We start from the raw sequence: 27180 nt of genomic DNA, 5'->3' as shown, positions 1-27180 counted from the left end.
TGTAAAGCCCTTCCTCTGAAGAAGTCACCTTTTTGCTCCACAAATGAGACTCGGGGTAAAATGACCACTGACGTCTGTAAGGATGAGCAATGACCACGGGGGGGAGGGGGTGACGCTGCAGGTGGTGACAAGTTCTCCACTTTTGTAAACTTGCTGCTCCCACTTGCTCAGCCACTTCCGAGGGACTTGTTGCCTCTGCCTCTCAAATAAACAGCCCATAGGGGTGGGTGGGGGGTGGAGAATGGGGAGCTTCTAATAATACTACCTGTGGAGTCCAGGCTTCCAGTGGCTCCCCAGGGAGACACAGCAGAGTTCTTGGAATGGACAGGCAGCTCTTAAAGCCTGGTACTCAGGCAGTTTCGAGCAGGGATGCGAGACTGGATGCTGGAGAAGCCGCTAACACTGCAGCCGCAGCGCTACTCAGCTCACCGTGGGTGTCTCTCTGTGACTCCACACAGCAGCATCCACCTGGGGACACAAGCAGATAAGCCTCTGAGGAAGCTGTTGAGGAGATGACATTGCCATGTATTTAATCAATAGATTCTTCCCCAGGGCTTCTGTTGCTGCCACGTGGCTTTTTCAGAAAAGACTGAGACTGTCCCTAGAGAGTTAGAGCTGCCTTGTCACCGTTGCGCAGAGCTAGAGACTAGTGCTCAGCCTGGAATCCCAGCAAGTGGAGTCTGAGACGGGGGGCTCTGCTTAGGGTTCTGCAGTGTGTTTGTAGATGAGCCTGTGGATCTAACGCCTCTCTGTGTGAGCCTCCATCCTACACTCAAGGGGACTTACAGCTGTTTGAGTCAGGGAAGCCCCTTCCATTCTTTGGACATTAATGCTTTCAAGGAAAATGGGACAATCTCTCTCCCGTTAGCCCTGTAAGGTGATGGCGAGATTAGCATGAAACCAAGTGGTAGTGAACACCCTTTGGTTTTCATGTGTATGGTAAATTGGTACTCTTCAGATCCATTTGATGCTGGAGGCCACCTGAGCAGAGTTTCGAAATACACAGATTCCTGAGGGCCTGATTCAGTGGCCCTGAGAATTCATGTCTTTAAAAACAGCTCAGTGTGGGTTAGAGGGGTGGCTCAGTGGTTAAGAGCACACACTGCTCTTGCAGAGGACCTGAGTTCAGTTCTCAGCACTCTCATCAGGTGACTCACAACTCCCGTAACTCCAGTGGCAGGGGAGCCAATGGCCTCTCCGGGATTCTGAGGGCTCCTGCATTCACGTGGGCACATACCTGCACACCCACACATTATTCAAAATAATATATATATACACACATATGCATGTACATATACATATATATACACATATATTATTGTGTGTATGTATCTGTGTGTGAAGCAGCTCCTGGTTTGCAGATGTATGGGATGGACACCAACTTCAGGGAGTCAAGACTTTGCTTTCTCTTTCTTGCCCCAGCTAAGATGTGGCCACCCCTGGCCCTGCCTACACGTTCTCCCCTGAAGTTTTTCCGTTCCACCTCTTTGCTGGTATACCTTGGCTCCCTCTCAGTACCTCACAGCCAAACAACAAGAGTAGGGCGGAGAAGAGTAGGGGAGAAAACGATCCGAGTCTGAACAAAAGTTACCTTTAGTTCCCCAAACCAAGTGAGTGTGCATGGACGCTCTCCAAGCCACAGGAAGAAAAGCAGCCAGAGTTTGAGTAAGCAGGCGAGGTGTCCAGGTAGGTCTTTGGCTAGAAAACTGTGTGTGTTAGTTGAATCCCAGAATGCACGTCTTATATTTATGTTTCGTTTCCTTGTGTTTTCCTAACCTTGCGGGATACTTTGGGGTTGTGAAGAGAGCCTAGGACAAGTCTTTATATTTAAAACCCTCATGTAGCTCTATCTGAGGAGGAGTGCCACAACATGGCTTATTCCAAATGAAGACTGTTGCGTAGTTACTTCCCGTGGCTTTAGGCATAATGACATCAGGGCTCCCCCATTCTGTGAAATCTACCTTTTAGTTTGTTCCTGCTACAACCATCTTTAGTACCGGTTCCATTCAGTGGGAAGGGTTCTATGGGAAATTGGCACCAGGAGATCTCAAGCCTCAAGACTGAAAACTCATGAACCAACTCTGTAAGGAAGTAAAGGGTATCCAAGAGGGGTGTGACGTGGTTCCCAAGTTGACCATCTTCTACCTGCTTCTTGACTTGGGTTGTTTTTATCTTCCATGGGTAAGATTCAAGAAGCCCCTTGAAGCCCAAAATAGTTATTCAATATTTTTGGCTGGGGCGAGGGTAAGGAGGACTGAGTTCTAGTCCCGTGGCTGGCAATCAGTTGTGTGACCTAAGTAAGCCACCAGGCCCTCTGAAGAACTTTATTTTCTTCCCTGAGTCACTCAGGAAGTTGGTATGGGCAATGACTTTGTGCAGCTTCTAGGCTTCTGTGTGCTAAGCTCGGTTTAAACTCCAACTGTGTAACTATACAGATCAAGAGCTGACTCTCATTGGTGGGAAGCTCTCACCCAGCTCTCCGGAGGGGAAGCCAAGGCAAGAACTGCCCTCTCCCTTGCCCAAGGTCACCAAAGCCAAGAACTAAGAATAGAATAGAATCCTCTTGCCTCACCCTCACAAAGAAGCAGACCCAGAAGCCCCATGGGGCAGTGGGTGGGATGGAGGACTGGGCCCCAGACCCTGGTCCTGCTTCTCTGGAAATGCTATTCCCCCAACTCTGGGCTGGGATGGTCCTGGAGAGTAAAAGGGGTAATTTGAGAGGAGACACAGCGGGAGATTCACCAGGCAGAATCAAGCCAAACTCAAGTCATTGCCGACTCCCACATCCCTCCTTCATGACTTACAGGATGCCACAGTGGAAGGCACAGTGTTGTGACTGTGCTCTGTGCCTGTGACATCTTCCTTTTGTTTGCAACCACCAGTAGGTAGTCACTGGCTAGAGCTTTCTTCTAATCATGGGTGCTTCCTCAATCCAGATTCCAAACTGCTCCTGTAGGCCAATGGCCCAAACTTCTTAAAGTCCTAAAATAAAAGTTCAGAAGCTCACCCCGTGTTTACTCCATTTTCTTGAATACTTACCTGTCTCCAATTCTTTGTTAATCATACCTTCTTTTTTTTAAAAAAATATTTATTTATTTATTATGTATACAATATTCTGTCTGTGTGTATGCCTGCAGACCAGAAGAGGGCACCAGACCTCATTACAGATGGCTGTGAGCCACCATGTGGTTGCTGGGAATTGAACTCAGGACCTTTGGAAGAGCAGGTGATGCTCTTAACCTCTGAGCCATCTCTCCAGCCCCTTGTTTACTATTCTTAAACAAACATCTTAGTATCATAATATAGGCACTAAAGATGTCCAAAAGCAAATCCCTGGAGAGATGGGGGTGTGGCTTAGGTGGTAGATCACTTGCCCAGCATGTGCATGAAAGTCAGCATTTCAAAGGGTGAATGAGCAGACCAACACATCATTGGATGCTGTTTTGTGTTGGAGGTAGGTGAAGAACAGAGGTGCTGGAAGAGGGGAGGGCCAGGATGAACATCTGGGCAACTGAGCCTGCAGATGAGTGAGTGCTGAGCAGGTGAATGGAGGGTTTCTTTATATATATAATTTATTTTATTTTATTTGCATTGGTCTTTTGCCTGTGTGTATGTCTGTGTGAGGGTGTCAGATCTTGGAATTACAGACAGTTATGAACTTCCATGTGGGTGCTGGGGATTGAACCCGGGCCCTCTGGAAAAGCAGTCAGTGTTCTTAATGACCTGAGTCATCTCTCCAACCACGAATGGAGGGTTTCTGCAATTCAGAATCTCCTGGAAAGTTTTTAAAATGTCAAGCCTGGAACACACCCCATTAAAGAAGGGACTGAGCTTGGAACCCATAGCTCATAACTGCAGATTCCAAAATGTAGGTGCAGTGAGGTTCACAGATTAGGGGATCATTCGGGCCCCAGGTTGCCACTGGAAGGAAATGTAAGTGTAGGGCTATTATGAGTCTTTGGTTTATTTATTTTAAGACGTCCTGAGACCTGCCTTCTAGTTTGTGCCTGGAAGTAACAGGAGTTGTGGGGTGGGGGTGGGGACGGGGGCTGTAGCCTCTAAGCTCTTAGGGACATTGTCACCAAACCACCCCTCCCTTACTGCCAGGACCTCCTGCAGAATTCCCCCAATTCCATGTCTGGAGTCTCCAATAATCCCCAGGGGATTGTGGTCCCAGCCTCAGCACTCCAGCAGGGCAACATCGCCATGACAACGGTCAACTCACAAGTCGTGTCAGGTTGGTACAGGGTTCTGGGAATTGTGGGAAGCATCCTGGGAGAGGAAAGGGTGCCCCTGGGGAATTCTGGGAGTAGGGAGTGTCCTCTGCTGAGGGAGGGACTTCCACTCAGTTTCCTGACCGAAATGTTCTGCACGCGGTGACCACCAAGACTTGATTATGATGGGCTGGAACAAATTTAAGTCAAAATCTCATGATTCGCCCCCAGCACCCACGTTCAAGACTGAGTAAGGTTCCCTTCCCCTAAATGCTTCCCACCAAAGGCTCTGCTTTTCCCTCTGGACACCATCTCTCACCTCACCCACTCCTCTCTGACAAAGGGAACAGTCATCCATTCTGGCATGGTCCCCAAGAGTCTTCATCTGTGAGTGCCAAGCAACTAGGGACCCTGCTTGCCTTCTCTTTTCCCACCTTCATGGCAGGGGATCCCAAAACTGGTTGTCTCCTCAGGTGGAGCCTTATATCAACCGGTTACCATGGTAACCTCCCAAGGTCAGGTGGTCACCCAAGCAATCCCCCAGGGAGCCATCCAGATCCAAAATACGCAGGTGAGTGTGTGTGGGTGTGTGCACTTGCGCATGAGCGGTGGGAAGGCTAGCTGTGATTGTTTACTGTCTGCTGGGCACTGTGACAAGTGACTCACTTAATCCTCACCTCTAAGAGGCTGCTTCCTGGATAGGAGGCTGGATCTAGGCAAGGTTTTATCAGCTCCAGGGCTTTTGCTGCCTCCAGAGTTAAGATCAAAGGACTCTGTATTTCCTGTGCTTGGTCTCCAGCTCCCACGACTCTGTACCTCAGTGATATAGAGTTCAGATCTATAGAAAGATCTAGTCAGATGCCTGTGATCTGACATTAACTCTGATCTTGTGTCGTCTCCTAACCTCTCTGGGCCTCAGTTCTTATCAATAAAGAAGGATTAATACCAATGGCAGCCAGCCCAGCCCACCTACATGACCGACTGTGATGAGGATTAGATGCGGTGAGGGACAGGAAAGTGCTTTGCAAACTGTAAAGAATCACAGAAATGTTAATTACTATTGGATGGTTTATGGCAAATTCTCATCTTCAGTACTCTCTGCATGACCCTTTTCTGCTGTTTCCTCTCCCATCCCCCTTTCCCCTCCTCCTACACCCCTGCTCCTCTCACCCCAAGCCTCATCTCCATTCTCTGAGGGGGTGGTATGGGGTGAGATGAAAGGTGACCTCCCCAGGGCCCCAAGAATAACTTGGGAGAAGGGGGTTGGCAGTGAGAGTGTGCCATTACTATGGCAACAGGTCCCTAGCCACTGGCCTCACAGGCTGCTGATGCTGATTTTTTTCTTCACGTGCCCTGAAGGTTAACCTTGACCTCACCTCCCTCCTGGACAATGAGGATAAGAAGTCCAAGAACAAACGAGGAGTCTTGCCCAAGCATGCCACCAATATAATGCGTTCTTGGCTCTTCCAGCATCTCATGGTGAGTGAGTGTGTGTGTGCATGAGTGTACATCTGTGTGTGTGTGTGTGTGTGTGTGTGTGTGTGCTGGGGGCATGCAATCACAGCAGGGAGTGATTGATAGCCCATTGCACAGGTAACACATTGTGCATGCAGAGACTACGGTCTCAGAAAAAGGCTTTGCTAGATCATCAGGTACAGGGAAGATTGGAGAAGGCTTAAATGGGACCTAGAATCCAAGGACTTCTGATACTTGTTGCTGCTATTGGTTAAGGGGGAGGGGGGTAAAAATTAAGTGAGAGTGGTCACTGGACTTCCCAAATCAGAATTCAGAACTTCAGGGCTAAATGGAAGAAGTCAAGGCAACTCTATCAAAATGAGTACACTCAGTAGCCATCCTCTGCAGACCATGGCTGAACCATACAGGCAGAGTCATCAAGAGCAGCATGGTTGGGCTGGAGAGATGGCTGTTCTTCCAGAGGTCCTGAATTCAGTTCCCAACAACCACATGGCGGCTCACAACCATCTGTACTGAGATCTGGCGCCCTCTTCTGCCCTGCAGGCATATATGCAGACAGAACACTGTATACATAATGAAATAAATGGAGAGAGAGAGAGAGAGAGAGAGAGAGAGAGAGAGAGAGAGAGAGAGAGAGAGAACAGCATGGTCAGCTGTGCACACAGAGACAAACTTGTCACTGCCCAGCTCCATCAGAGACACTAAGAAGTGTCTGGTGACCAGACACGATAGAGGGAGGACAGGCTTAAAGACAGGTCCACTGGGGTATGGACTGTTTCTCCCAGTTGCTGGGTGATAATTCCAGTGGCATTTATTCCTTAGAGTGGTGAAAGCTGGAAGAGAGGACAAACATACAGAACTATGTTCCGCCCTTAACAAACCAGGCATGGTAGTGGTACCCATCCTGGTACTTAGTAGGCTAAGGCAGAAAGAGCGTGAGTGCAAGGCTAGCCCAGGGCTGTACAGCAAGACCCTGCCTAAAAACAACAAAAAGAAATCTTCCCTTTTGATCCTTCTCCTGCAATGAGCAAAGAACAAAGTTGTATACGTTTCTTATAGTTAGTTTCATTTTTGAGACAGGGTCTTACTATGAGGCCCAGACTGGCCTCTAACTCCTCCTCCTGCTGCTAGTCTCCCAAAGACTGAGCTTGGGACAAGGTTTTTAAGGCTGAGTCCCAATATCGTGAAATCTGGAGGTGAGTAGCTGATGTGTCTGTCATTTTGATCTAAAGTACCTGCTGATTTTTGCCATCCTCTGACGCTGAGCGTAAACCTCCTCTAGTGCTTGCTGTAGATGGGTGTATCTGGCTATATACATAGTCTCTCTAGCCTTGCCAAGTCTCCCAAGAAGAGGGACCATGCGTCATCTGTGAACCTTAAATCCTTGATTGACAATGTGTGGACCTTTGCGGGACTTACTAGATCTTTTAAAAGTTATTCCACGATTAACTGTTTGTTCTACAAAGTTTTGTCTACTTTTTAAAAGTGTGTATGTGTGTGTATGTGTGTGTGTGTATGTGTGTGTGTGTGCTCTAGGCGGTGGTGGCGCATGCCTTTGTGGGAGGCAGACACAGGTGGATCTCTCTGAGTTCAAGGCCAGCCTGGTCAGGACAGGCACCAAAGCTACAGAAAAACCCTGTCTCTAAAAACCAAAACCAAACAACAAAAGAGTATATATGTGTGTGCGTGTGTATATGTGTGAGAGAGAGACAGACAGATAGAAAAACAGAGAGAAATGTATTGGTTGCATGGGGCTAGGGTGCACTTCCTAGTGCATGCATATAGCGACCAGGGGTAAATGTCGATCACCTTCCTTTATCACGATCTACCTTAATTTTTGAGACACAGTCTCTCACAGGACAGGAACTCTCTGTTTTCCCTAGACTGGCTGGCTAGGGAAATCCCCAGAGTCCCCATATTTCCAACCCCACAGTGTTGGGGTTATAAACCAGGTGTGGTGGTACATACCTGTCATTTCGGTGCTCAGGGGGCAGAGGCCAGCAGAGTTCATGAATTCAAAGCCAGCCTGGTCTACACCCTGCTTTTCTGTGTGTGCCAGGGATCCAGATTCGGGTCCTCATACACTTCACCCACAGATCTGTCTCCCCAACCCCTCTTCTTTATTCTTAGTGTGCCAAGCCACATGGTGGGTTGCAAGAAGAATGAGGGTCAAGATTTCTTCCAAACAGCTGAGCTCTGAATTACGTGTGATGTTGTAAGTGTTCCTCTGAGAAAGAACCCCGGGACCACAGTTCTGGGGAAATCTCACTGTGGCTGCCCAGTGTTAAGAAAGAGGAGATGTGAAGGACCCACATAGGTACTGTAAATGTCCTGTCTCCAGCTCTGTTACCACTAGCATATGGGTCGGTTAATTTGAAAGACTAGCTTAAAAAGAAACCGCCACCCTAAAGACACGCTTTATGTTAATTTAGAAGATATACATGCATTCCTTTGCTAATCTTCCAGTAGAGAGCCAACATCTTTTTCTGACTAAACTTCATCATTTTACTTGCATAAACCTTTCCTATGATAAAACATCTTCAAATCCTGACTTCATGTCAAGCGAAGTAAGAACACGGACTTTGGTCCTCGAATCTGGCTACAGGATCCCTCCAGATCTTTATTCCGGTCTCTCGTATGTGTCCCACCCAACCTGAGGTATCAGCATTTTAAAGCAAATCTGCGTCTCAAGTTTTCCAAAGCTGTCTACCTAGTTCTCTCAGCAGTAATGACCCTTTCTTTCCGCACCGCATTTTATTCGTTAAGTCACGGAAGCACAGTGGTGTGTGCAGTGGCACGCACCTGTCTGGACACTCGTGTGGCGGACTTCCTAAGCGGTATATTGGCTGGCGAAGCTGCCACGGAGCGCGCTCTGCTCATCTCCAGCCTGGGTCTGAAGCCAGCGGACGGTTTGCAGGAGATAGGCAGAGCATCCCATAACCTTGGCTATGTGGCGATTCTGAGCGCTTCTATAAACACTAGCTTTTCCTGTTGCCATTCCATCAGGCAGACGTCATATTTTCCTCTTGCTGTTGTCCTCTTGTTGTTTGCGCTGTCCTGTGCTGTGGGCAGCTACAGAGATGACAGAAAGCACCCGGGGTGGGAGGTTAACTCCCAGAGCCTTCTTAGCTGCAAGGCTGGGATGAGATGGGGACACTGTCGTCCTTAGCTGCGGGCTTTCAGTCCGTGAAGAATGTGGTGGCATTCTCTTGCTATTTCATTTTGGCCAAAGGAGGCTAGACTCCAGCTGGAAGCAATAGGTCCACAGCCACACAGGTCAGGCAGGAAGCCCTGGAAGAGGGTTCTTCCTACGGAGGAGGAAAAGTCACCGTTCCTCCACCTCAGCTGTAACGCCACCCCTGCTCCTCCCAACACCTGACACCCTGACCTGCCCGCAGTCCTATCCATCTCCATCCCTGAACCTGATGACTGTGTGCCGGAAGGTCTTGGAGAAGAGCCCAAGCCCCAGCAGGACCCACCACTCCGGAGCCACAGCAGCCAGCCGAGGCTCAGTGCTATAGCATGTATGTCTCATTTAGCGCACACAAGTACCCCAGGAGGCAGGTACTACTGTCCTGTATGGTCAGTGACAGAACTAAGAACCGGAGAAGACTCACGTTCCACAAGATCACACAGATAAAAAGGCCAAGGGAAACTGAGCCCCAACAGTGGGACCCAAGGTCTCATTCAGCTCTACTGCCTTCACATTGACCTCAGGGAGCGGATATACAACGCTCACACCAGTGTCTAGGCAAAGCAAAGCCGAGCCCCTATCCTCTCGGCCAGAGACCTGTCTGGGTAGAGTGTGGGGTTTTATGCACCCGCGCTTGGGTTTCAGATGTTGTAGTGAGGCTTCTTCATACATGCCCTTGCCCTTTCCATCCTGTTTGTTTTCTCAGGCTGGTGTGACTTGGTGGCCAGGGCCAGCTGTGCGCCACTCACAACCACCTCCTCCCAGTCACACAGAGCTCAGGGCCTTGCTTCAGGTCCCCTTATGATCCCTGCTGTGGTTAAAAAATTAATCAATCAATCAGAGGACAAAAGAGGAACCAGGGGCTTCCGCTGTATAACTTTTGGAATATTAACATCACACACCAAAAAATTTACCCTTCAAAATATGTTATTCCAAGCCGGGCAGTGGTGGCGCACGCCTTTAATCTCAGCACTTGGGAGGCAGAGGCAGGCGGATCTCTGTGAGTTCAAGACCAGCCTGGTCTACAAGAGCTAGTTCCAGGACAGGCTCCAAAACCACTGTCTAGAAAAACCAAAAAATAAAAAATAAAAATAAAAAAGTAATTCCAGAGTACGAGTGTGCAGCTCATAGGTGGCGTGCCTGTCTAGCAAGGCGGCAGGTCCCCGGCACGGAATACAGGAAAATAGCAGCAGTCACGCACATGCATGGAAGCCCAGCAACTGGAAACTAGAGGCAGGAAGATCAGAAGTTTTAGGTCAAAGCAAGTTTAAATGACACAAGTTCAAAACCATCCTGGGCTACAGATAATCTGTCTCCAAAATAAAAACGATGTCATAGGTTTCAGTATAGCTACACTCTTGCACGATCACGATACCTACCTAATTCCAGATATGTTTCGTACTCCGAAAGAAATCCCACAGCCATTGGCCAACACCCCCAGCCTTTCACAACCTGGGCTCCACTGCGTATCTCTGTGGATCAGCTCTTCCAGAAATCTCACTCAAGTAAATCATAAGATGGTCTTTGTGACGGAGTTCTTTTAATTAGTATCGTGAGGCTGGAGGCATAGCTCAGTGGTGGAGCGCTTGCCTAATTAGCGTCATGTTGTCCAGGTCCATCCTTGCAGTAAGCACTGTCGTCGTTCTGTCTTGGGCTGATGGCACTCCACTGTGGGTCTAGATCACACTGTGTTTATTTATATTCCTTTATCAGCTGAGGGACACTTGGGCTGTTTCCATGTTGGACGCTGAGGAAACCTAAATGTCTGTGGATACAGAAGGATTTCTGACAGTCCGTTCCCCAGCTATCTTACCAGCATCCCTAGTGTCTTGCATGCTAGGCTCAGGGGCTGGGGGAAACTGGCTACACCTCCAGGTGGTGCTCATGCCCTGTGCAGGGTTCCTGGCCAAAGTGGACAATGGATGTGAAAGTCAGCCAGTTGCCTGGGCACTTGGTGGCTCTGTTAACCACCCCACCGATGTTCTTCGTATCCCTGCCACCTCCCTGTACAGAGCACTGTGCTAAGACTTGAAGGAATGATGTAGGTGGGGTCTTGTCACCAACTCACTGGCAGGACTCACTTGTCCCAGATCTAGATACATCAATGTGTTCTACAGAAAGTATTTTGAATAGGACACAGGAGGACCTGGAGGGTGGGTTTTTTTTAAATTGATTTTTATTGAGCTCTACATTTTTTTCTGCTCCCCTCCCTGCTTCTTCCCTCCCCCTCCAATCCTCCCCCAAGGTCCCCATGCTCCCTATTTACTTAGGAGATCTTGTCTTTTTCTACTTTCTACTTCCCATGTAGATTAGATTTATGTAAGTCTCTCTTAGTGTCCTCACTGTTGTCTAAGTTCCCTCGGATTGTGGTTTGTAGGCTGGCTTTCTTTGCTTTATGTTTAAAAACCACCTATGAGTGAGTACATGTGATAATTGTCTTTCTGTGTCTGGGTTACCTCAATCAAAATGATGTTTTCTAGCTCCATCCATTTTCCTGCAAAATTCAAGCTGTCTTTATTTTTTTTCTGCTGTGTAGTACTTCATTGTATAAATGTACATTTTCCTTATCCATTCTTTGGTCGAGGGGCATTTAGGTTGTTTCTAGGTTCTGACTGTGACAAACAAAGCTGCTATGAACATAGTTGAACACATGTCCTTGCGGCACAATTGAGCATCCTTTGGCTATATACCCAAAAGTGGTATTACTGGGTCTAGAGGAAGGTTGTTTCCTAATTTTCTGAGAAATCACCACACTGACATCCAAAGGGGTTGTACCAGCTTGCATTCCCACCAGCAATGCAGAAGTGTTCCCTTTACCTCACAACCTCTCCAGCATAAGTTGTCATCAGTGTTTTTGATCTTGGCCATTCTTGCAGGTGTAAGATGGAATCTCAAAGTTGTTTTGATTTGCATTTCTCTGATGGCTAAGGATGTCTGGAGGGAGTTTTTTCACTAAATCTATTTCCTCTGATGAAAAAAAAAAAAGGGAATACAAGATCCAGCTTGCGTGGCTTGTGATGAGGCTAGAACATGACAGTGTGCAATGTGTCAGTGGACGCGGGCCCAGCTACTGCTCCAAATGCTTCCAGCGTCACCCAGGAAGTCTTATAAGATGACTTGTCTTAGAAAATTTTGACAGAAATTTAAGAGAATTATCAACCTCTGAAAAATCAAGAACATGACAAGGCCATAAGACTATCCGTCATCCACAGCTTGGCATGAAGTAGTCCCAAGCTGGCTTTTCTACTCTACTCGTACCTAGCTAAGATTAGTTTGCAGGTGTCTTGATAGTCAACCCAGGATGCAGTGCCAGAGGAGGAGCTAGGACTTGTTTGAAACTTCCTAGTTTTTGTCTCTTCTGATACTCTGAAGGATGCTTTCTTTATATCATCAAAGATGTATTCAGCGAATCTGACCTTCAAGTCCCAGGGGCCTGGAAGTCCTAGGTGCAGAGTCCTGACTGCGAGGTGACACAGAAAAGTAGGATGCATGAGCAACGCTGCTAAGTGAATGGGAGGCTTCAGAAAGGAGACACTTGGGGCCAGCAAGATGGTTTAGCATGAAAGATGCCTGTCACCAAGCTTCACAACATGAGTTGGGTAATCCCAGAACCCACAGGGTGGGATGAGAGAACCAATTCCCACAGGTTGTTCTCTGATCTCCATACACACACACACACACACACACACACACACACACACACGAGAAACATACCCATGTGCATCATCATCATCTTTTTATTAAAGCTAGGAGCCAAATTATGACAGTACATGCCTATAATCTAGACACCTGGAAGGTAAGGACAGGAGAAACAGGAATTCAAGGCCAGGCTGTGTGAGACCCTGTCTCAAAAGCAAACAAAACACTTAAATACACAGAGCAAACACTCCAAAGAGTCAAGAATGCAGGAGTCAGTAAAGATGAGAGACACTGGCTGCCTATGCTGGTCAAACACAGAATAGCTGTCCAGAACCAAGTATGAGGTTATACACAATCCCTCCCCCTTTTTTTCCCTGGTTTTTTGAGACAAAGTTTCTCTGTAGCTTTGGGGCCTGTCCTGGAACTAGCTCTTTTAAACCAGGCTGGCTTCGAACTCACAGAGATCCGCCTGCCTCTACCTCCTGAGAGCTGGGATTAAAGGCGTGCGCCACCACTGCCTGGCTGTACACAAAGTCTTTCTACATCATATTCAGAAATGTGCCCAGACAAAGGAGGGTGTCTGTTAAAGTGACAACAGGAGGCACATCCTCTGGGGAAAGGTTGAGAAGTACTGTAGATCTCTGACCCATTCAAATATAGGAGCAGCACATTCAAGTAAGGCTGATGGCAGGGCATCAGGCACCGAGCTTGGAAGGCTCGTTGACCTGCTGTGGTCCTGCTTGGTTTCATGCTCACTTGCTCTGTGGCTTTCCACAGGTCAGTCAGCTGCCCTAGCTCTGAGCTCCTACTCCTAAAGCAGGTAGAGCAGTGCCTGCTGTTTGACTTTGTGTCTGTTGCTGCAGCTAAACCTCCTGGGGAAAGGTAACTTAAAGTTCATCATTGTGGAGAAATCCAGGCAAGAACTTCCAACAACTGGTCATGTCACATCCACAGTCAAAAGCAGTGAGAAATGGATGCGGTAGCTTTGCTTGCTTGTTAGCTCTCCTTTCTTATACAAACTGGGCCCCCAAGCCCAGAAAATGGTACTGCCCATAGTTGTCTAGATCTTTCCTTATCAAGATAATAGAAAGAATGTGTCTCTCCTATCACACACATGTGCATGTGCGTGCGCGCGTGCACACACACACACACACACACGAACACGCACTCTAGGCCAACCTAATCTAGACAGTTCCTCAACTAAGCCTCTCTTTCCAGGTGATTCTAGATTGTATAAAGTTGACAGAGCTATCCAACACACCATGTTGAAGACGATTGCTAATGTGTTCTAAAGAACAGTATTTAGCAAGTGGCTAGAGATAGAATAGCTTGGTTTAGGGTGCAGGGGACCAAACCCTACCACTGACCTGCCCCTTACTTTTTGTATAACTAGAGCTAGCAGTATGCTTCTCTGAGATCTTTTTTTCCCCTCACCTTTGAACTGAGAACAAAGTCTAATTCGCCATTGCCTTGATTGCACACAGTGAGGGCTCTAGCCCCGAATTCTCCACACACTGAAGTGTCCACACTTAACCAGCTGCTGTGGGCATCCCGCAGGGGTAAATACTGCTGTCAGCAGGTGGGAAGTGTCCCCATAGACTTCTGTATGACTGCAGAGGAGTCTGGTCGAAAGCCAAGAAAGGCAGATGGAGTTCAACAGAGAGACTGTCTGAACCATCTCAGAGCACCCTGCGCTGAGTGCCATGTGACAGTGGGTGCTGGTGGCACCACAGAGCCCAGTGCTCCAGTCTTCTAAGAATAGCCAAGTCATTGGTCTGACTGCTGTGGAGACCAGTCAGGAGCCTCCAGCCAATCCAGCACCCCAAGCCATAGCTGAGGTGAGGCACCACTATCTCTACACAGCCCTTTCTTGGGCTTCAGAGGGAGACGATGGGCTCCAGAAGTCTTTAGGCTCTGAGCAGTTTGGAGATGTTTATTCACAGGTCTTGAGGAAAGAAGTTGGCATTTAGGCTGGACTTTAAGGACGGCTTGGATTTGGGATTGAGTGGGATGTGGGAGGTCACTTTGGATGACAGTTGTCTCTCAAGTGATCATCGTCCATTGTTGCTTTAACACTTAACTGTTGCTGCCTCCTTCCAAATACTCTCATCATGAAGTTCTCTTCATTCCTGTTCTTACCTGGGAGTTTGATGACCCACATGGCACCGTGGCATGGCCAGAATGGGAAGCAGAAAGCAGCTGGCTTTGTTCTTGGGCACCCACCTCTCGATGCCAAGGAGTCTTAGGCCTAGAATTTCTACTACGGCATGAGATTGTTTACTCACACCCACTATTCACTGTACCGAAAAAGAAGCTGCCTCTGACTCTCTAGGGTGGGTGACAGAGTGTCCGCAGGAGACTGGTGGTTTTCAGAGATGCCCTCCAAAAATGTCATGAGAGATATACAGTCTCACAGTATCCCTAGGAAACCTTTGAAGGTTAAGAGAAAACACACATGTTCACAGGACCTAGCAGTCTTTGAGGATGCTGGAAAGAAAGCCCTTTGGGGAAAAGGAGCATGGTGTGGTACACCACAGGGCATGGGCTCCAGCTGGCAGCCAGCAGACCAGAGGAGCATGGCACACCTGCATGAAGGGTGTGGGCTCCAGCTGGCGGCCAGCAGACCACCTGCAGCCTTTTCCGAGCTGGAGCATGTGTGCCCAGCCACAGATTTCTCTTTCCCTCTCTGACCTCTTTGTAACAAACACACACAGAATGTGACAGCCACTGTTCTAAATCCCTGGCCAGTTCTGTGAACTCATGTCATCCCTGTAGCCACCTTGAGGCTGTCAGGATGATTTTCCAACTTTGCAGATGAGGAAAATTGGCCAAGGTCTGAAGCTAGTGAGAGGCAGGTTCAGGATCCAAACCATGTAGAAATCATGTTATTTATAGAGTCACCTCTGCCACCCCTTAAGAGAAGTAGGATTTCTTCTTCTCCTTCTTCTTCTTCTTCTTCTTCTTCTTCTTCTTCTTCTTCTTCTTCTTCTTCTTCTTCTTCTTCTTCTTCTTCTTCTTCTTCTTCTTCTTCTTCTGTTTTTTGAGACAGGATTGTAGCCCCAGATGACCTGGAACTCGCTCTGTAAACCAGATTGGCATCAAACTCACAGAGATCCACCTGCCTCTGCCTTTTGAGTGCTGGGATTAAAGGTGTGTGCCACCACCAGGTGGGGTATCTTGATAGATTCTTAAGTATCCCCTCTTGACTCCCCCACAAATACTCTACAGTCACTCAAGGAGAAGCAGTAAGGTGACGTGGGAGATCACCTAATTCCTGGGGGTCTGAATCAGTGAGTCACTATCTATCCTCCTTCTGCAGCCACAAATAGCCCAAAGCTCCACATGAATTCATTCAACAAACACAGTGGGCCAGGCCATCTCTGTGCAGATGGGAAGGAGAGAAAGAGAAACGCATGGTACCTTTTCAAAAAAACTGACAACTGTTCTTTTTGGGTTGGTAGATAACAAGCTACCCCTATGGTGGGAGGGATCTAAGGAAGCATTGAAGCTGGAAGAAGAAGACTTAGGTGGGCTTAAGGTGAGCAGGAGCAGGGTTGGAAGGAAATTACAAAGAACCAGTCTTATTTCAGTGTGATGAATGGGCTGAAATAGAAGCTACAGGGACAAAGAATAGCTTAGAGACTCAAAACAGGAAGTGGGATACTTCCACAGTAGAAAACTGTACAGCAACCAAAACACAAGGAACTCAAAAGTGTAGATGAACAGATGATTCCATTAATATAATGACCAAAACCCAGACAAAATGTTATGCATGACTATAATCCCAGAACTCAGGAGACGAGGCAGGAGGATCAGAAGTTCAAGGTCATCCTTGGCTATGAGCTCAAGACCAACTTGAGCTATATAAGACCCTGTCTCAAAAAAAAAAAAAAAAAACAGAAAAAAATGCAAAACTGAGTCATCATGCTGCAGGATAGAACACATACAGAGATCTAAAGAAAAAGAAGTGATTGTCATAAAAATTTTATCTTTGGGAGGGCGGTTGAAAGGGAGCAGAAAGGAGCTCAGGTGGGAGCAGACTCCCGTCTTTTGGCCTGAGGGTGAATGAGTATGTGAACACTCACTGGGATACTATGCTGCTTAGTTCTCTGTGCCTCTCTTTGTGTCTTTAAGTGGGGAGGAGCAAAAATAAGAATGGGCGTTCTAAACAGAGGCAAGTGTGGAAGGAAGAAGTTCATCACTAACTCTGCTTGCCCAGTCATGCTAGGCCTGCCTGCCTCCCTCCCTCCCTGCCTGCCTGCCTGCCTCCCTCCCTCCCTGCCTGTCTGCCTGCCTGCCTCCCTCCATCCCTCCCTTCCTCCCTTCCTCCCTCCCTCCCTCCCTCCCTCCCTGCCTGCCTGTCTGTCTGCCTATCTGCCTGCCTGCCTACCTGTCTGCCTGCCTGCCTACCTGTCTGTCTGCCTGCCTGCCTGCCTGTCTGTCTATCTGCCTGTCTGTCTGTCTGCCTGTCTGCCTGTCTGTCTGCCTGTCTGCCTGCCTGCCTGGCTGGCTGGCTGTTTGCTTGCTTGCTTGCTCGGTCACTCGCTGGCTTGCTTTCTTGCTTGCTTTGTCCAATCTGCCATCTCTGAAATCAGGGAGCATCTGTCACCAGTGGCATGTTAGATATGATGCCACACGGTCATTTCAAAACTCTGGCCCTATTGGCTGCCTCCCTTTGGGTCACAGGCCCTCCTAACCAGTGCCATGCCCACAGAATGAAGGCCCCAAAGCAAGCCCCTGCCATATGGTTGTTGAGGTTGGGGGCTTGGGGTGGGGTGGAGAAAGGTTTGGTAGGCCTCTGAGCAGGGTGAGGGAAAGGGAAGCCCAAGCTCCCTGCTGAGTCTAAGGTCCAGTCTAGCATGGGCTCCACTGATACCCACTGGCTGATGTTCCCCATGTAATGGGTCCCTATGTGACACAGGCAACCTTGCAGTGAGATGCACATGAGCTAAGAAGGTGGAAGGATCATACCAGGGTGGGTTTGAACAAAAGAAGTTGTCAGAGATGGCAAAAATCAGTACTAGACTAGTTTCTTCTGACCAGAGCTCATCCTTCAAACTAAAACCTACTTACTTCAGTGTCCTTTGAGCCCTAGGAGGTAAGAGCTGTGGAGGTTTGAAGGGAGGAGTCAGGAAGAGCTGCAGAGGAGTTCTTAGGGTAGGTTGCAGAGGGAGTTCCTGACAGCAATGGAGCAAAAACAAACAAACAAACAAGAAAACATCCATTTAATGCACATACTTTAAGTCCCTAGTTTTTAGTGCTCAACTGGAGAAGTCTGGGAGGCCTCTATACATCTGTCAGAGTCACACGCTTGTTCTGCCAGCCCATTTCGTCATTCTGAAGTCCAGTAAATGGGTTCCTTTCCTACTCCCATGATAACCAGAGAAAGCTAAGAATGAAAGACACAGGTCAAGCAGCCAAGGCCAAACAGTCCACAGATGGTGAGGCAAGACTCTGCCCTCTCTTCAATGGTTCTTCACCATCAAGCAGCCTTGCCCAGTTGTGGAAGTCTTCAGGTTGATATTGAGAAGGATCTGCAATCTTCTAGTCAGTGCTATACCTTTTCTAAGGAAGGCTCATGCACTTGGAGGGTGCTTCAGCTCCAGCTTGGGCCCTTCCTTAGCGCCTCCAGGGGCTTCCCTTCAGCTGGTGCTCACAGGGCGGCTCCCATGGCACAGTGCGTACCTCCTAAGATCTCCTTCCACTCCCTCTCTTGTCCTTGGCCTCCAGCCTTTCCAGTTGTGCTAAAAGTAGCGCTGACTCAATTGTGGCCTGACCGGGAGCCAGAACTATTTTGATTCTGTCCTCAGGAATCATGTGCTCTGAGGCGTGTACAAGCTGGGCTGCTCCTCTGGCCCTCAGCTGCGGTGCCAGGAATGTTCTGGCCCACACACCTGTTCCCAAAGCTGGGCTAAGTGTTTCTACTTAGCCACAGCCTCCACCCCGTGCCTCCTGAGGTACTGCTCTGAGAAGGAGAGGTGGTGGGACTGGGTAGTGGGAGTAGTAAGGGATCTAATATCTAATAATCAGCAAGTCTTGGGCAATACTCATTCTTTGAGCTGTTAGATACAAGTCTGTCCATCTGTGTTTGAGGTATCCAACCCTTCAGTACCGGCAGTCTCCTTAGAGCTAGAAAGCACCATCCTTCCTTGCTAGGCTGGGGACTTCCCTCTCAGGCGCCTTAACAGGGGAAAGCAGAAAAGGTGCTGACTGGCTCATAGCTAAGTCATGGTATAAGGTTCCTGCCTTGGAAGGCCTGTCTCTACTGGATTCGCTCAGCTATTCCTCAAAGCCAAGTTGAGGCCCCACTTCCCTAGACAGCCTCCCAACCAAACCAAGCCACCTCTGTTCTATGATCCAAAGGGACATTGGTACAGGTTACCTTCAATAGAGGACCCACACACACGCCCTTCACGTCAACTGTGAACCCCCCAACTTCAGATGTCTCTGACTTCTAGAATTCTGGAAGCAGCCAACATCCAGCCTGTGTAAGCTGGTGACTTAGCTCAGCTCAAGAACCAACCTGATCCACATGTCCTTCCTGTGTCTGCTGACTTGTATATTCGTACAGCATCACTGAACGTGAACACGATTGCCATGACTGGTAGGAGCATTGTGGAGGTGACATCTGATGATCCAGGGTTCCTGCCCAAGAGCAGCCCACGGCTTCCTGGAGGATACTTATGTCCCTGAATGATAAGGGCAATGCACTTATTCAGAGGCCTTGGTGACTATCTAGGCCTCAGAGAACTGGAAAAGGCCTCCCTGAGGATTTGACCTGTTACAAATTTTCAGTGACATTCAGAAGTGCCCGCAGTGGGATGATGAGAGAAGAGGCCTCAGCTGTAGAACAGGAATGCAGAATGTGGAGGCTGAAAGACTGTCATTTTTTTTTTGTGGTCAACTCACATACCTGCAGGTTCCATATAATGCAGATTGAACAAAGTGTGGACTGAAAATATTTGAAAAAAAAAAACTACACTAAGCACATACAGATTCTTTTTCTTAACATTATTTCCCTAACTAATATGGTATAATGACTATTTCCATATGATTGTCTTTTAAGGTATTTTAAGTAACTCAGAACCCAGGATAATCTGTCCACCATGGCTTCCCTTTCTCTGAGCTTCCAGAGTGCTGAGTGCCCAGCTCTGTGTAGGATGTATGGACTGTATGTAAATACTGTGCCATGTTATGGAACGAGACTGGGACATCTGCAGATGTTGATGTCTATGAGGGTCTCAGAACCAACCCTTCATAGATAACAAGGGAAGACTTGGTTCATAAATCTACTAACCATGGACAGGGAGGCTGCTCGGCACCTTCCTGTGAACCTTATAAAGTAGGAAGGGAGTGTCACCAGGGTCCCAGAGTCCCTACTTCTCCAGGGCCTGATATCTTCCCTTCCAGCCTCCTTCTGTTCCCTCCCAATTAGCATGAAATTGGCCCTGGTAATGTTGGCGTGTGTTCCTTCTTGTTAGACTCTTAATATTGTATGAGTCACAGGGTCAGATGCCCTGGTGTGGTGGTCAGGGTCAGAGGTGTGAATTAAAGCAACACATGATCCTGAGGCCAGCTGAAGAGGCTGCTTTCCTTCCTCACGGCTAATGACAGCACGCCCAAGGCTGCGACATTCCAGTTCCTCCCTCTGTGAGCTTTAAACATCTTGCCCACACCACCCCATCCTGGCAGTATGAACTCTGCACAAGTACTTAATCATTACATAACTTAATAATGTCTTGTGAAGTGCCAGGCCTGAGGTCTCACAGCAAGTCACAATAGAGCAGGCTTGTGAGGCCCAATCTCTGGGACTTTCAAAAGGCCCAGCATTTCTATTCTCTAGGCAACATAAGCAGAAAGAGTGATCCTGGTCTGAGAATGCTGGATGACTTGACCCTCTACCCTGGAGACCGCCATGTCTCCCCTGCTTCTAGGAGAATCTTTGGTCCCTTTGAGTCTCATGATGCCTACTGGATGTCAGACACGTGTGCCAAAGCCTCAGAAAGCCCTAGAAACACATTAACTCTGTTTTCGGCCTCAGCACCCATTGGCCTCAAGACCTACTTCCCTCGGCTTTGCCTTTCTTTTGTTTCTGTGTCTTTATTAGGATTATTTTTCCCCCCCTGAGCATCTCCTGTAGACGAGGCTGATCCCCCAGCTTTCTCCTTTGGAGTGTTGGGACTCTAAGCAAGAGGTACCACATCCAATCAGATTTTTCCTTTCTCTAATGCCACTCCCCTTAGCCATCTTCCCAGGCTTCCGGCCGATTCATATTTCCTTCCTGTAAGCTTCCATAGCACTCAGTACCCAAACCACAGCATCTCCAATTTTCCTTTGTCCTCCTCCGTCAGTGGTCATGTGTGTGTGTTGACTACAAGCATGCATTCCAAAGAGTGTATTATACCCTCATGAAGCGTGGTTGAAGAGGGCGAGTAAACACATAATCAAGGCTGGGCCGGAGCATGCAACATGCATGCACAGGGCACACCTGTACCACTCAGCCCTCCACAAGGGCATACAGAGCCACAGTCTGCAGAACTGAGTCAGTACTTCCATCCGAGTGACAGGGGGCAGTTTTTTTGCATCTGATCCGCCCCGCGGTTGGTTTGATGAAATGAGGTTACATGTATGGGAACATTCCAAAGGGTTAAAAGGTTGGGTGTCAACAGTGTACCGTTACATTTATCCTGTCTTTCCAAATGTCTTGTGTAAATCTTGACACGCAGTAGATATAAATATCAATGAACTTAGATTGCATTGATTCATCCCCCCCTCCCCCTCCCCCACTTACTGCCTTCCACGACTTTGGAGGCCATTGTTGATCCTAGCTCGGAGAAAGTCGCCTTCCGGAGGGATCAAGTGAGAGGCAGAGGAAAGTGTCTTGCGATCAATAGTGAAAGGACTCTAAAAACTACCCTGGTCTCCATTATGAGAAAGAGCTGGGAAGTCTAAGGCACTTGGGAGTCTCTGTGTACACGCTAGGCCCACCGTCCTCAAGAACAAGCATTGTCTTTCCCCAGTTTGGACTCCCAAGCCCTGGGTTGTGTCCATGTCTTGATGAACTCCGGGCCAACCTGGCCCCCACATGGCTACAGCTCATTGGCCCTTCTTTCATTTCAGCACCCCTACCCCACAGAAGACGAGAAGAGGCAGATTGCGGCCCAGACAAACCTCACCCTCCTGCAAGTTAACAACTGGTGAGTTGGCACCACCTGCCCACAGGTCTCAGATCCAGGGGCACACACTTGGCAAGGGAATGCGGATCAGGGAGAGCAGGTAAAATGCCCACACCTACCTCAGCCTCAGTCCCACAGCCAGGACAATCCTCTTCCCATGTGGGCTAGTTACGGGAACCTGACTCAGCCTGTCCTGGGCTGCAACAGCAGCTTCTCAGCGCCCTCTGCTGGGAGATTGGGTCAAGCACATCCCTAGAAACCAACACTGCCAGAGAATCTGGGCTCACTAGCCCAACGCAGACAAACCAGAGGGTCTTGCATCAGGTAGCAAAGGTACTGCCAGCTATGGCTATCTGGTCTACCTAACTCTTTAAGTGCTGAAACCAAAGCATTTTACAAAGTAAGGTGGGAAGGAGAAGGGAGAGATGCCTTCCTGAGCCCACAGGAATAGCAATGTCCTTGTCTGTTCTGGCCAGGCCAGATGGATGGATGGATGGATGGATGGATGGATGGATGGATGGATGGATGGATGGATGGATGGATGATGGATGGATGGATGGATGGATGGATGGATGGTACTAGACCCTAAAGCTGGGTCACTGTCATAAGTCCAAGTCAGAATTTGGTGACTGTGACCACAGCTCTTCCTTTCTCTGTTCAAATCCGGTGGATTTTGACAACTCCTCATGCCTTCTTCCCACACTGCCTGTGGTCACCAAGCCCCAGGTAACTCACAAACTCCTCAGCCACAGAGGGCTGGTACCCCAAGCCTGGTACATCTGACCACTGACACCACTGGGCAGCTTAGCCTTCACATCTTCCCCACCCCGAAAACACCCATGTGACCCAGATGGCGACTAACCAGATCGTCACCATTCCCCCTGGGCAGGTTCATCAATGCTCGGAGGCGCATCCTGCAGCCCATGCTTGACGCCAGCAACCCAGATCCTGCTCCCAAAGCCAAGAAAATCAAGTCTCAGCACCGGCCCACCCAAAGATTCTGGCCCAATTCCATTGCTGCCGGCGTCCTGCAGCAGCAGGGTGGCACCCCAGGGACGAACCCTGATGGTAAGATCAGGACTTGCCATACGTTGGGGCTGGTGGGGCTCCTGGAAAGCAAAGACTCAAGGAATGACTGTCTCCTCACCCAACCAGGGTCCCTGTCATTGTGCCTTCACATAAAAAGCTTGCCTCTGCTTTTTATAAATCTTACTATAAGAAGGGATGTTGTGTGCACATTTTTGATTTTTGCTACTGCATGTTTGTGTTTTTGTTTTGTTTGAGACAGAATCTCATGTAGCCTGACCTCAAACATACTTTTTTTTTTTTTTTTTTTTTTTTTGGTCTTTCGAGACAGGGTTTCTCTGTGGTTTTGGAGCCTGTCCTGGAACCAGGCTGGTCTCGAACTCACAGAGATCCGCCAACCTCTGCCTCCCGAGTGCTGGGATTAAAGGCGTGTGCCACCACCGCCCAGCTCTCAAACATACTTTGTAGTCAAGAAAATCCTTGCATTTCTGATCTCCTGTCTCTGCCTTCTTAGTGCTAGGATGACTATTACAAGTACGAGCCAAAAGAACTCCAAAACTCCTTGTGTAAATTTTGAACAAACGTAAAGCAAGCTCACAAAGGAGTGGAAGATGACGGTCCTTAGCACCAGTGACTGCTCATCAGAACCCCCTCCTCACTCCTCACATTCCTTGGTTGCTCAGTGCAGTCAGTATCGGCTTAGCTCTCCAAGGCCAAGGCATCTATAAATACCAAGGCGGGCATCTGGCTTGTGAACAGAGGCCAAGAGAAGCTTTGTTCTTCCAGATTCTCCATCACACCCTTCATACACGCTCTTCAAATTGTTGGTTTTCTGGTGAACAATGAATAATTTAATCAGTGAGACAACTCTGAGGTTGGCACGTGAAGGCCACTGTGTGGGCAGTAGGAAGGAGACAACCATGTGCATGCATAGCTTCATGCATATGGCTGTACCCCGGTTTCTGTGCGGTGGGGGACCATCTGTCAAGGTAGAAGAGGAATAAATAGAGGTGGTGCTGGGCAAGTTTTCAGAAAATCCCAGCTCGGTCAGTACTGACACAGTTCCTTGAATCCATGACTTAGCTATCTGAGACTTAGTTTCCTCCTCATCTGAGTTAGGATGCAGGATCCTGCTTCAGAGTAGTTAGGAACTAAAATATATAAATAAAACTCAAAGTGCTCCCTATACTTACATAGAGAATGTATGTATTAGCCTGGGGTATTGCCTGGGGTGGTGCAAGAGAAGCCAAAGAATGGTGGGCATCTCCATGCCTGTGAACTGTCTCACTCAGTGTTTGGTTCTCTTACAAACCATCCCACAAGCCAGCCCATCCACCCTGCCCATCACTAAAGTTGCTGGACTCGACCAACAGTCCTCGTGTACCCTAACCTTTGTCCTCTCCCGTGTAGGTTCCATCAACTTGGACAACCTGCAGTCCCTGTCCTCCGATAACGCCACCATGGCCATGCAGCAGGCCATGATGGCTGCGCACGACGACTCATTGGATGGAACCGAAGAAGAGGATGAAGATGATATGGAAGAGGAAGAAGAGGAGGAGGAGGAGTTGGAGGAGGAGGCAGATGAGCTGCAGACAACGAATGTCAGCGACCTGGGCTTGGAACACAGTGACTCCCTGGAGTAGTCAGGCAGCCCAGGTGGCACTGGTCACTGAGCAGGAAAGGAGTGTCATCAGGAGGGTTCAGGGTGGGAGGGAGGGGATATGGGCAGGCAGCACCAAGAAAGTTGGGCCCTAGCTTCCCCGAATCATAGCTTGAAGAAATGCAGAGGCAACACCCTGCTCCTTCTTCCCGACCACCACGCTTCCATGAACACCTACTTCCAGACCCTCGGACTGCAGGGCACTCCATTGCCGGGGCCAGTCAGCCTGTGCAGGAAGGCAGAGTGAGATCTGGACTCACCAAATACCCGAAGAAGGGTGGCACCCATGGCTCCACACGGAAAAGGACTTGGGTTGTTTACAAGCCCTGCCCTGTGAGGTGGACAGGTGCTGTTTGCAGAGTGGACATTTGCCAAGGGGCAGACTTGGAGGGAAGGGTGAGGGGGGGGTCTAACATTTCCCCCCAGGAGAATCTGAGCTCCCTTGAAAGATACTCAAGGATGGTCCATATGCATAACTGGTGGTGGCCAGAGGAGGAGGGCCTGAGTCAACACCGTATCCTACAGGTCTGAGTGGGACGCAGACTGCACAGGGCTCCAGCCTGCCCCACTAGGACCCTGTCTCTTAGCACAGCAGCCATGGACTTAGGAGAGGGGGATGGAAGCCCAAAGAGACTCCTTTCTCTTGGAAATGCATTGTCAGTGGGTCCAACTGGAAGAGCTTAAGAGCAGCTTTCCATCTGGGTCAGCTCTAGGACCAAGCAGGCGGCAGAACCTAGATCGGGAGCCATACTAAGATGACTTTGGGGACCACATCTGTCCCGAGGCGATCACATCACATCTCCTGTAACGATAGGACCTTGACGTTTTACCCTAGATACTCCTCTCCTCAGATGGAGTTCTTCAGATAGCCCAGCCCCTCTGTGACCCTCCACAGGTCCCCATGGTATCCCTCTGCTCCCAGGCTGGTACCGCCAGCCTCTAGCCTCCTTCTCCATTCCATCCTCCAGAGAAGGCAGAAGACACATCGGAAAGAAGCTTTATCCCTATGGGAAGCCGGGGGCTGAAGAGGTGCTGCTGCTCTTGCCCTTAGTACCAACATGGCAGGAGGATGGTGGACAAACTGATCTGCACACACTATTGGGCTCGGCTCTGAAGGAACTGGGGGCTCCTGGGAGGAGGCTACCCACCATCCGCCCTCACACACGCCCTCCAAGCCCAACTCGGAGGGCCCACGATTGGCACCCACTCCTCCTGTCCCCTCCTATTCTATGGCTATGAATGGCAGGACTGATCACGTGTGTGTTTTCCATTGGGTTTAATGTGATGGACGTGCAGTTTCATTTGTGAGTGTGCATTAGCCATCTCCTTCAGTGCTAGGACATGAGTGGCTATCGGGCTCAACCTGAGGAGACCCTTGGGACCTTCCGGGCCTCCCCTCTTCTACCTGGTTGGGCGGAGCAAAAGGATAGTCACTTTTCTGAGGTCTCCCGGAAATGAATGTATTTCTCCCCCAAAAGAGCTGATATTTAATGTTTTACTAGGGATTTTTGAGAAACAAATAACCTTATTTATAATCTGGGTGATCCAATCATTTTTTTACTCCCTTTTGATGCCATACCTAGAGGAAAGGCAAGCTTTTTTTGGCGTGAGACTTTTGCAACACGCAGTGGATAAAACGTGTTTCCTCTTCTGGTTCATTTTTCTTGTTACAATACATACATTCACGCATAACTTCCTCTACTCAGCACCGTGACAAGCACCCTAATCAGCACGGACATGTGCACATGTGTGCACATGGATACACATGCCTACATCTTCCTCCCAGCCCCTTCCACCTGCCTAATGTTATGCAACCTCCTTCCAATGTATCCACCAAACCAGTACTGAATGTGGCCGCGAAGTTTTCAGTAAATCTTATCACCTACCGAAATGCTGGTGCACAGTTCTCTCTTTTCTTGGAGGTCCTTTATGCCTTCAGTGGGACCCTGGGCCAGACAGCATCTGGAGCCCCAGAATCCACCCCGTTGGACTGACCTCCCTCAGAAAGGGACAAAGTAGGGGGCTTTCAGGGTGACCTCTGGTAGCTGTCTGGAGAGGAAGATGGTCCAGCTTGACGCTCTTTAAGTCAGAGCATGGAGAGGACAGAGGAAGCTCTGCACTGCCCTCTCCTGACAGTTCTCCGCACTGCAGTGGAGACCTGACCGTAGCTCTCTTCCCATGTAGACTTTTGTATTTCCCCACTGTTGCTACCAAGTCGGTGTAGCCATGGTCCACACATCACTCTCATACGTCCACCTTACTTTGATCAAAGGTGGGAAGTCCTGGAACGTGGAAAGAGATGCAGCCCGAGCAGCAGCTTTAACCCTCGTACTATGTCCATGGCAGGGTCTGCCCTAGACTCATCTCTGCATTCCCTGAAGCCAGGCCAAGGATGCAGAAGGGGTCAGAAAAGTCGGAAGATTCACAAAAAGATAACTAATCCATTACAACACCACCTCCCCAAACTGGAAAGACGGAGAGCCAGGTGTGGTAGATTATAAATTGTCCTAACCCTCCAGAGATGGAGGCAGGGGAACCCAAAGTTCAAGGCCATCCTCGGCTACATAATCAGTTAGCGGACAGCTTGGAATACGGGAGACTTGCCTCAAAAAATAAAACATAAATAAAAAGAGAGAATTGGGGTAGACTTCACTGTCATTTCAAGAAGAGGTTTCAATGAATGAATACACACACACATACACATTCAAAGGAACTGGAAAGAAGGCTCAACAGTTACTAACACTTGCTGCTCTTGTAGGGAGGACACACATTCAGTTCCCAGCACCCTCCTCAGAC

General features: G+C 48.8%; 1 protein-coding gene across 3 annotated transcripts in view; it reads left to right on the top strand.

The window, feature by feature from the left end:
- The window catches only part of Pknox2 (PBX/knotted 1 homeobox 2), a 270318-nt gene extending 243312 nt beyond the window's left edge, over positions 1–27006 (top strand). For all 3 annotated transcript variants that reach the window (XM_050125637.1, XM_050125639.1, XM_050125640.1), the window contains exons 8-13: positions 4108–4237; positions 4688–4785; positions 5574–5693; positions 21643–21719; positions 22588–22766; positions 24135–27006. In XM_050125637.1, the coding sequence (XP_049981594.1) occupies positions 4108–4237; positions 4688–4785; positions 5574–5693; positions 21643–21719; positions 22588–22766; positions 24135–24367 (837 nt within the window). In that variant the 3' untranslated portion in view covers positions 24368–27006. The remainder of the gene's footprint in view (positions 1–4107; positions 4238–4687; positions 4786–5573; positions 5694–21642; positions 21720–22587; positions 22767–24134) is intronic.
- The last annotated feature ends 174 nt before the right edge of the window (positions 27007–27180 follow it).

The sequence above is a fragment of the Alexandromys fortis genome, unplaced genomic scaffold (assembly GCF_014885135.2).
Source record: "Alexandromys fortis isolate MF-2015 unplaced genomic scaffold, M_Fortis_MF-2015_v1.1 scaffold_253, whole genome shotgun sequence".
Lineage (NCBI taxonomy): Eukaryota > Metazoa > Chordata > Mammalia > Rodentia > Cricetidae > Alexandromys > Alexandromys fortis.
This window is presented reverse-complemented; position numbering and strand designations above follow the sequence as displayed.